We start from the raw sequence: 9,931 nt of genomic DNA on the forward strand, positions 1-9,931 counted from the left end.
CATTACATCACATGCTCTTCTTAATGTCCATCACCCAGATATACCATCTTCCCACCCACTTCCCCTCCAGCAATCCTATTTGTTTCCTATGATTAAGAGTCTCATATGGACTGTCTCCCTCTCTGATTTTGTCTTATTTTATTTTCCCCTCCCTTCCCTTATGATCCTCTGTTTTGTTTCTTAAATTCCACATATGAGTGAAATCATGGTAGTTGTCTTTCTCTGATTGAATTATTTCACTTAGCGAAATACCATCTAGTTCTACTCTTGCAAATAGTAAGAGTTCATTTTTCCAATGACTGAGTAATATTCCATTGTGTGTGTGTGTGTGTGTGTGTGTGTGTGTATAGTGATACACATATATCACTTCTTCTTTATCCATTAATCTGTCAATGGATATCTGGGCTCTTTCTATAGTTTGGCTATAGTGGACACTGCTGCTATAAACATAGGGATACAGGTGCTCCTTCAGATCACTATGTTTGTATCCTCTGGATAAATACCTAGTAGTGCAATTGCTGGGTCATAGGGTGACTCTATTTTCAACTTTCTGAGACACTCCCACACTGTTTTCAAGAGTGGTTGTATCACCTTGCATTCCCACCAGCAGTGTACAAGAGTTTCTTTTTTTCCCACATCTTCGCCATTTGTTGTTTCCTGTCTTGTTAATTTTAGTCATTCTGATTGGTGTGAGGTAGTAGTTCATTATGTTTTTTTAAAATATTTTATTAATTTATTCATAAGAGTCACAGAGAGAGAGGCAAAGATAAAACCAATTCAAAAATAAAGTGCTTGACACAGGCAGAGGGAGAAGAGGGCTCCATGCAGGGAGCCCGATGTGGGACTCGATCCTGGGATTCCAGGGTTATGCCTTGAGCTGAAGGCAGATGCTCAACTGCTGAGCCACCTAGGCATCTCTCTCATTGTGGTTTTGATTTGAATTTCCCTGATGTCAAAAGATGTTAGCATTTTTTGTGTGTCTGTTGGCCATTTGTATATCTTCTTTGGAAAAATATCTGTTCATATCTTCTGTCCATTTCTTAACGGGATCATTTGGTTTTTGGGCATTGAGTTTGTTAAGGTCTTTATAAATCTTGGATATTAGCCCTTTATCTGATAAGACACTTGCAAATATCTTCTCCTATTCTGTAGGTTGCCTTTTGATTTTGTTGACTGTTTCCTTTGCTATGTAAAAGTTTTTATATTGATAAAATCCCAATAGTTCATTTTTGCTTTTATTTCCTTTGTTTTTGGAGACATGTCTAGTAAGAAGTTATTGCAGCCGAGGTCACAAGTTCACTGCTGCTTGTGTTCTTCTCTAGGAATTTGATGGAGTCCTGTCTCAGATTTAGTCTTTCATCTATTTTGAGTTTATTTTTATGTATGGAGTGAGAAATAGTCCAGTTTCATTCTTCTGCATGTGGCTGTCCAATTTTCCCAACACCATTTGTTGAAGAGATTGTTTTTTTTTTCCATTGAGTATTCTTTCCTGACTTGTTAAAGATTACCATAGAGTTGAGGGTCCATTTCTTGGTTCTTTATTCTGTTCTACTAATCTATGTGTCTGTTTTTGTGCTAGTACCATACTGTCTTGATGACTACAGCTTTGTAATAGAGCTTAAAGTCTAGAATTGTGATGAACCCAGTTTTGATTTTCTTTCCAACATTCCTTTGGCTATTCAGGGTCTTTTTTGGTTCAATACAAATTTTAGGACTATTTGTTCCAATTCTGTGAAGTAAATTGACAGAATTTTTTTTCTAGAATTTAATTTTATTGTAGTACATTAAGAGTCATGTATGCCAGGAAAGCCAGTAATTATTCATAAGCTTAGTAGTTCACCACAGTTTTAGAAAGCACATAATACATTCAAATAAGGCATTACAGAAAGTTTTGTAAAGAATTAAGTGTGTCCTGCAATCCTTTTTAAAAAAAGCCTTGGTCCATTCTGAAAGATCAACATTGAATTTTTAAAAATCAAAAGAAAAGTTTTTTCCCACAAAAATACACGAAGACCCACTTGCTGGCATTTATATTTTGCGTGCCTGGGATAACAGGCCGGTGTTCAAAGGCAGTTCATAACAGGTTGTACCAGGACTCGTTGCATCTGATTTAGCACCAAGTAAGAGTAAATATCCCACTGAAGATGTAGCTGATTTTTTCATCCACCTCTCATCGCCCCACTCTTCCTGCCAGGCCACAGGACATAAGCACGCATCCTTGTTGCCCTACGAAGAAATCAAATTCTCTTCGCTTTTAAAGGGCTACTTACTCAGGCTACACACACAGGTGGAGTTCTTGCCCTGCTGACGGTGGCAGGGAAAGCCAGCAGCTGCCCACTGCTTTCACTAGGAATAAAGTCCTTCAACAAACTCAGTTACCTTCCTGTTCCTTTTTAACCTCTCATGTAAATCCTTTTAATTGCTACTAATTTGATTAGTTTACTAATTTTGATTGTTTACTTATTATGATTGTTAAGCGTGTCAGGGAAATTCTCCCCAGGCATAACTGATCTATTTCTACTTCCTGAGGACCCAGTATGCTTGCTTTTATGTAGGGCCATGGGTTTGCTTTTCTTCTTGTATTTTAATTTGTCACTCATCACAGCAGATTTTACATAGTGATCAAAAAGAGAAACTGGCAAGTAGATCCTAAAGCACATACTTATACTTCTTAACCTGAGTAATAATCTGAAAACACAAGACTAATTACATTTTCTGTTGATAATTCAACCTCAGTGCTTTTATAAGAACTTCCAATGTCAATTTCTAATAAATCATTTTTTTCAATACACATGTTCTCAAAACCTGTCATAGGAAAGTAATATTTTCCTATATGCTAATTTAACACAATTTTATAGCAGACTGAAAATTCTGAATAAACTGAAAGTTTATGACATAATAAATACAGTATATACGGTTAAGTTTTTAAGTTTCTTACTGTAAAGGCAACAGTGAATTTGCATCCTAAACTAATCTGCATATCTGGTTGCTTGTTTTCTAGAATTTGATAGTGTTTCACAAAACCATGTACCACAGTGCTAACGATGCTGGGTTTTGGCATCAGTCTACAACACATTTCTCTGATGAGATACTTTACCGAGTGACATGGAAATGTTTTTAGCTTCTCCAAAGAATAAGAAAATTTTTTATCAACCGCTTAGTCTTCTGAACAAAAGTTAATATTACTACCAATTGCTCTTTTAATTAGGACATCTGATGTTTTTAAATTACATACCCGTAGAAGATACCCTGGGTAGACAAAAAGATGAATCTTAGTATCGGACTCATTTGGCCCATTCTTAATTTCCAGAATGAAATCAGTAGAAGTGAAACTAATATAATTTTCAAAGAACTCATACATGCCAGTCTCAGAACACAGAGCTTCTAAATGCACAGGCGAGGAGTCTCTGCTCATCTTACTGGTGATGTACACTTTTCCTCATGGAGTAACTGATGCTTTCTGGTTTATTTGTGGAACTTTTGTTTGTAGGAAAGCATACACATGGGGCCAGATCTTGTTGGTTTCTGTTCCAGAGAAGGTTTCCAATACTCCCTTTTTCCGGTAATATTCCAGGACCGGGTGTGTTTGGACTTCATAAGCCTTGAGTCTCTTGACAACCGTCTCTGGCTTGTCATCATCCCGCTGAATGAGAGGCTCCCCTGTCAGGTCATCAATGCCCACGGCTTTGGGAGGGTTGAATTCGATGTTGTAGACTCGGCCGCTGGCCGGATGAATCCAGCGCGCGGTGAGACGCTGCTTAATGACTTCGAAGGGCACGTTCAGATTAACCACTGTGTCTGTTTGATAAGCTCCGTCCAGGGCTTCTGCCTGTGGAAGTGTCCTTGGAAAACCATCCAATAGCCAGCTATATTGGGTGAGGTTTTTCAGCTCATGAAAGGTCAGCCGAGTCATGACCTCATCCGGGATGAGCTTCCCTTGGTCAATGAAAGTCTTGGCTAACACACCAATTTCTGTGCCCCGAAGCATGTCGTCCCGGAGCAGGTCCCCGCTGGAGAGGTGCTTCAGCGCGAAGTGCCTGGTGATGCGCGACGACACGGTGCCCTTGCCGGAGCCCGGCGCCCCCATGATCACGGCGCGCAACAGCCGCGCGGACGCCCCCTTGGCCGCAGGGAGCCGGGCCGCGCGGGGGCTACGGCCTGGCTGCGCGCTCGCGGGGCTGCGGGCCAATTGATAGAATTTTGATAGGGATTTCATTGAATGTCTAAATTGCTCTAGGTAGCATAGACATTTTAACAGTATTTGTCCTTTCAATCCATGAGCATGGAACATTTTTCCATTTCTTTGTGTCTTCCTCAATTTCTTTCATCAGTGTTCTGTCAGTATACTGATTTTCTATATTCCTGTAGTATCTTCATTTTTTTTTGGATAGTTTGTGAAGAAAGTAGAGATAGGAACAAAGAAAACTAAACAAATAAAAAAGCAAGGCAACTATCAACTCCAGGAAAAACAAAAAGGTTGTACAAGACAAGAAGTGTAATTATAGTGTAATAGCAGCCGTGAATAATATTTATACAGTCATAACTATATAAACATTGAATATGTATTTAATCAGCATTATAATTAATGATACTGGGATGCTATCAAAAGCAGTATTGTATGTGTAGTTGTATGCATAATGGATTATTTGAGAGTTACATCTTCCATAGGAAGAAATAGATAAAAAGTATAAGGCCAGTTACTTAGTCAAAAAAAAGAAATGATGCCAGAAAAAAAAAATTGGGTAAAAAGAATATGTAAAGATGGGAACTGGTGTATATCAAAGAGAAGTCAAATCATGTTAAATTTCCTGAATTGTTTGGGAGGATAATGGAAGCATACACATTTTAGAAAAGTACAATGTTTTTGGTTTTTGAAAAGTCAAGTCTGAATGATAATTTATATGGTTAACCAACTGAAGACCTTCCATTGCAATATCTAATGGACATTTTTCAGTCTTCTTTTATTTAACTTATCAGTGGCATTTGACAAGTCTAGCATTCCTTTCTCCTGAAAACTCTCTTCACTTGGCTTTCAGGACACATTTGTTGGTTTTCCTCCTAACCTATGGGTGATTTACTTCTGTCTCCTCTGATGGACCCCCTTCTGCATGATCTTCTAACACTGGAATACCTCATGGCTCAGTTCTTAGTTGTTTTGACTATTTCATATGTTTACTTCCTCAGTGATCTTGTCTAGTTTAAAAGCTTATAAACACTCCCTACAGGCTGATCATTCACAAACAGATATATCCAACCTATTACTACCAAACTTCAAACATATGTCTACTCATCATTTCTACTGGATCTCTAATGGACATATCAAACTTAACATGCACAAAATAGAATAGATCTTCCCCTTCTCCCTTCTGTCACTTTAAAAAAGAAAGACCCTAGTCCACCTTCAGGTTTCTCCATCTCAGTAGATGACATATCATCCCATCATCCTCTGGCCACTTATGCCAAAAACTCTGGAGCAATATTTGCTTTTCTTTATCTTCCAGAATTCAGTGCTGATTTTTCCCAGAGGACATTTGGTCTGACCAGGATAAACAATTGCAAAATGGATCAATTTTTGTGGATTATGGGGCAGAATTTGACTAGAAAGGAAAAAAACAAGAGAAGTTGTTCAGCAAAGTGGGGATGGGATGAGGGGAGAGGAAGCTCTTGGTCACTAATGACTAGTGATTTTATGCCCACTTTTGTCCAGAACAGGACACTTTTATGTCACTTGTCCTGGGAGAATACTTCATGGCATTATTTTTCAGTTTTAGAAATGTCTAGCATACATAACAAATAATATATGATTAACTTCCCCAAATCCTGTTAATTCTTCCTTCAAAATATACCCAGAATCCAAATGCTTCTTTCTGATGCAAACCACCATCTCCTCTTATCTGATGCATTTTGTCTCTGATTTTGACCTTGCCTTCAGAGCATGTCACTCATGTTCAAAGCCCTGCAATGACCCCTCATTTCATTAAACAAGTGCAAAAGTTCTCACATGGCCTACAAAGCTCTACTTAATCTACCTCTTTCCTGATCGTTTCTCACCTCATATCTTACTTCTTTCATACTTACGTCTTTCTTCCTCAGAGCTCTGCTCCAGCCAGATTGGCTTCTTAGCAATGCCTTGTTCATGACAGATATGTTCCCATTTAGGGGTACACTTGCATTTACTGCCCACCACGTTGTCCTTGCTCCACCACTTATAATGCTCTTCTCCCAGACATCAGTATGACATTTTTCACTGCCTTCAAATCTTAGCTCAAACACCACCTTTTTAATGACTATTGACTTTGATGAAAATTGTAAATAGCACACCTCCACATGTATTATTGACCCCACTTTTTTCTAATTATTTTCCATACATTTAGCATTTTTCAAACATACAACCCTATATATTTTATTTATTTTAGTATGTCTTTCCCTGGTAGGGCAGAAAGTTTTGTTTAATTCACAGATATATTCCAAGTGCCTGGAACCAATGCCTGGCTCATAGCAGATGCTCAGTAAATATTTGTTGAATGAATAAATCAGTAAAAAATGTAATGATTTTTAATCTTTTAAATAACATTAGAATGATTGTGTTGGTTTGCATTTGCATAACCCACATGCTCACCTGCTAATTCATTTTATTATTTTCTTCATTACAAAAGTGAAATTTATTGATCTTATTGAGCATATTTGCCTAATTTTGATTAATACGAACTTTTACAAAACTGAAGAAATATATTCAAACTTAGAAATTTACTACATTAAATAGAATCCATGATGATTGGGAGGAAAACAAAGCCATTGCCTTGGAAAACGTATTTAAGTACATACCTGATACCTCAATCAGATCTAGACGTAATTATAGATATATAGGGGTGCCTGGGTGGCTCAATCAGTTAAGCATCTGACTCTTGATTTGGGCTCAGGTCATGATCTCATGGGTCATGGGATTGAGCCCCCTACCTCACTCCATGCTCAATGGGGAGGCTGCCTAGAGATTCTCTCCCTCTGTCCTCCCCCACTCATTCTCTCTCTCTCTCTCTCTCTCAAATAAATAAATCTTAAATATATAAATATATATGCAAATATAGATCTAGATGTGAACATTCATATAGATATGTACAATTATTAATTATAAATTTGTCTGCACAGTGACCTACTGCTTGCTCACTGCTAAGCAACCTCAATATAGGAAGGGTAGGAAATGAAAAACTGTGTCTAGTAAAATATGACATGCCTTTTCACAAAGTAAATTTACAGAAGGATTAATTTGGACTGGATTTGTAGGAATGATTAACATGAATTGACATCAGCTGTGGTCAGGAATGGCATAGGAAATAAAACCATCAGCAGAGTCTCCAAATTATAAATCATGTCATACCTACAGCAAAATGTTGCAGATAAATCATAGCGAGAAATACCACAATAAATCATCGAACTCCTTTGAGCTAAAAGCAATTTGTCTGACTTTGCAAATAATATAAAATACTGCCTTCAATTCTGTACATTTTCAAATACCACACTGAAGGGAAATCAGAGATGAGTAGTATGAATAAATCTAACTTGAAGACATGCTTTTCAAGATATAACAAGAGTGAACCAAATGCTTTTGTCTTCAGTTAACTAAATAAAAGTGTGCTAGATTAGGATTATGTTCAGCAATAAGAATAGAAAACTCATAAAGGTTTAAATATAGAGAGATTATCTCAGGCAACAAGAGACCTGGAGGTAGGCCATCCAGAGTTTTAAAAGAGGCTTAATTAAGCCTTAGAGAGGGGTTTTTCCATTTCTCCCCTGCGCATCATTAGCAAACATATCTTCATCTTCAAACTTCTGATCTCATGGTTGCAAGATAGTTGCTCTACCCCTAATCTCAGATCCACATTCCAGACAGGAAGAAGGAGAAAGAGAAAAGGAGGAGCTAGCAGTACCTGTGTCAGGAGAACAAAGGTTTCCTAAATTCCTGGCTGACTTGAACTTACTCAGTGGCCAGAACTATGTCTCATGGCCACCTCTGCCGCCAAAGGTATGGAAAGACAAATATTTTTAGGTAGCACACTGTCAATTTAAACAAAATTGGGATACTGTTAGTGAGGAAGAGGTGAAGAATGTATATTCAGTAACCAACAAAAAGCGGATGTATTATAAAGGCAGTAAAGAAAGAGAAGAGAATTTCACAGAGAATAGAACTTTGAGAAACAGATACATTTAGGGGCAGGTGAAAGAAAATGGATCATCATAGGACAGAGAGCAAAAGGGCCTAGAGATTTAAAAGGAAAATAGAATACTGTTGAAAGACTTATCTAAGTTTTGCAAAATTATTAGGTTTGTATGTTATGACACATTACTAAATTACTTTTAAATAGGAAGATCATTATATTATGATTCCATAATATAGCTATCTGATAATTGACATTAATATTCCTTTTGAAATGGAGCATTGAGGGATCCCTGGGTGGCGCAGCGGTTTGGCGCCTGCCTTTGGCCCAGGGCGCAATCCTGGAGACCCGGGATCGAATCCCACGTCGGGCTCCTGTGCATGGAGCCTGCTTCTCCCTCTGCCTGGGTCTCTGCCTCTCTCTCTCTCTGTGTGTGACTATCATAAATAGAAAAAAAAATTGAAATGGAGCATTGAGGGCAGCCCTGCTGGGGATCAAACCCCATGTCGGGCTCCCTGCATGGAGCCTGCTTCTCCCTCTGCCTGTGTCTCTGCCTCTCTGTGTGTGTGTCTCTAATGAATAAATAAATAATCTTTAAAAAACATAATACGAATTTAAAAACAAAATCAATAGAGAATATAATGTAGTATTTACAGTATTATTTGAAAGAACATATTTTTTCTTCTTAAAACAGATATATGTTCTCATTCATTTGGGGAATATAAATAATAGTGAAAGGGAATATAAGAGAAGGGAGAAGAAATGTGTGGGAAATATCAGAAAGGGAGACAGAACGTAAAGACTGCTAACTCTGGGAAACGAACTAGGGGTGGTAGAAGGGGAGGAGGGCGGGGGGTGGGAGTGAATGGGTGACGGGCACTGGGGGTTATTCTGTATGTTAGTAAATTGAACACCAATAAAAAATAAATTAAAAAAAACAGATAAAATTCTTTGATAAAACTATTTCTAATGCCAATATGTTTTTTATTATTTATTTATGATAATCACAGAGAGAGAGAGAGAGGCAGAGACATAGGCAGAGGGAGAAGCAGGCTCCATGCACCAGGAGCCCAACGTGGGATTCGATCCCGGGTCTTCAGGATCGCGCCCTGGGCCAAAGGCAGGCGCTAAACCGCTGCGCCACCCAGGGATCCCCTAATGCCAATATTTTAAAAGAACTAAAATAAATTAGCCACATCCATTTGATACCATAATTTAGCATTTTTTGCATTTGGAAGAGAATATGCTTTACCTTCTTTATACTTCCATTTATTTTATGGGAACTACAATTTCAATAAACAAAAAGTAATAATGCGAAGTGTTGTTCCTTTCTTTTCCCTTAGAATATTAACTAGCTGTGGGAAGTATTTTACTTATTTATCATAAAACAATATGAATTTCTCTTATCTTCAGTGTAGCTGTTGTTAAATTGCCTTATACACTAAAATGGAAAATAGTAAAAAAAAAAAAAAAAGGAAAATAGTTAAGTATTAAGATAAGTAAACAATAATTCCATTCCAGTGGCCTTTTTCCATTTCCTCTGGGTTCCAAGATGTTCTTCTCCTTGCCTTCCCTAAAGAAGAACTAGCTTTCATAATATGTGGGAGGATCTTGACCCTGGAAAATGAATCTAAAGGTCCTTAGGGGACTGGGCAGTCTCATGTTCCACCTAATTGCTAATTCATTTGGGACATCTACACTGAGCACTCACTACTAATTGAAGATTGGGGATATAAAGGGAGACTAGTAATAAACCCAGAGATTAAGAAGGCTATGGT

General features: G+C 37.9%; 1 protein-coding gene across 1 annotated transcript; it reads right to left on the reverse strand.

The window, feature by feature from the left end:
• Positions 1-1,774: 1,774 nt before the first annotated feature.
• Positions 1,775-4,114, reverse strand: LOC119866317 (GTP:AMP phosphotransferase AK3, mitochondrial-like). The gene has a single exon (XM_038576146.1). It carries the CDS (start codon positions 4,085-4,087, stop codon positions 3,440-3,442), a length of 648 nt encoding a protein of 215 aa, XP_038432074.1. The 5' UTR covers positions 4,088-4,114; the 3' UTR covers positions 1,775-3,439.
• Between the last annotated feature and the right edge of the window lie 5,817 nt (positions 4,115-9,931).

This window comes from Canis lupus, chromosome 27 (assembly GCF_011100685.1).
Source record: "Canis lupus familiaris isolate Mischka breed German Shepherd chromosome 27, alternate assembly UU_Cfam_GSD_1.0, whole genome shotgun sequence".
NCBI lineage: Eukaryota > Metazoa > Chordata > Mammalia > Carnivora > Canidae > Canis > Canis lupus.

Bases quoted from the DNA above. Each gene is read 5' to 3' on its own strand.
- LOC119866317 (XM_038576146.1), bottom strand. From the start codon at position 4,087: ATGGGGGCGCCGGGCTCCGGCAAGGGCACCGTGTCGTCGCGCATCACC.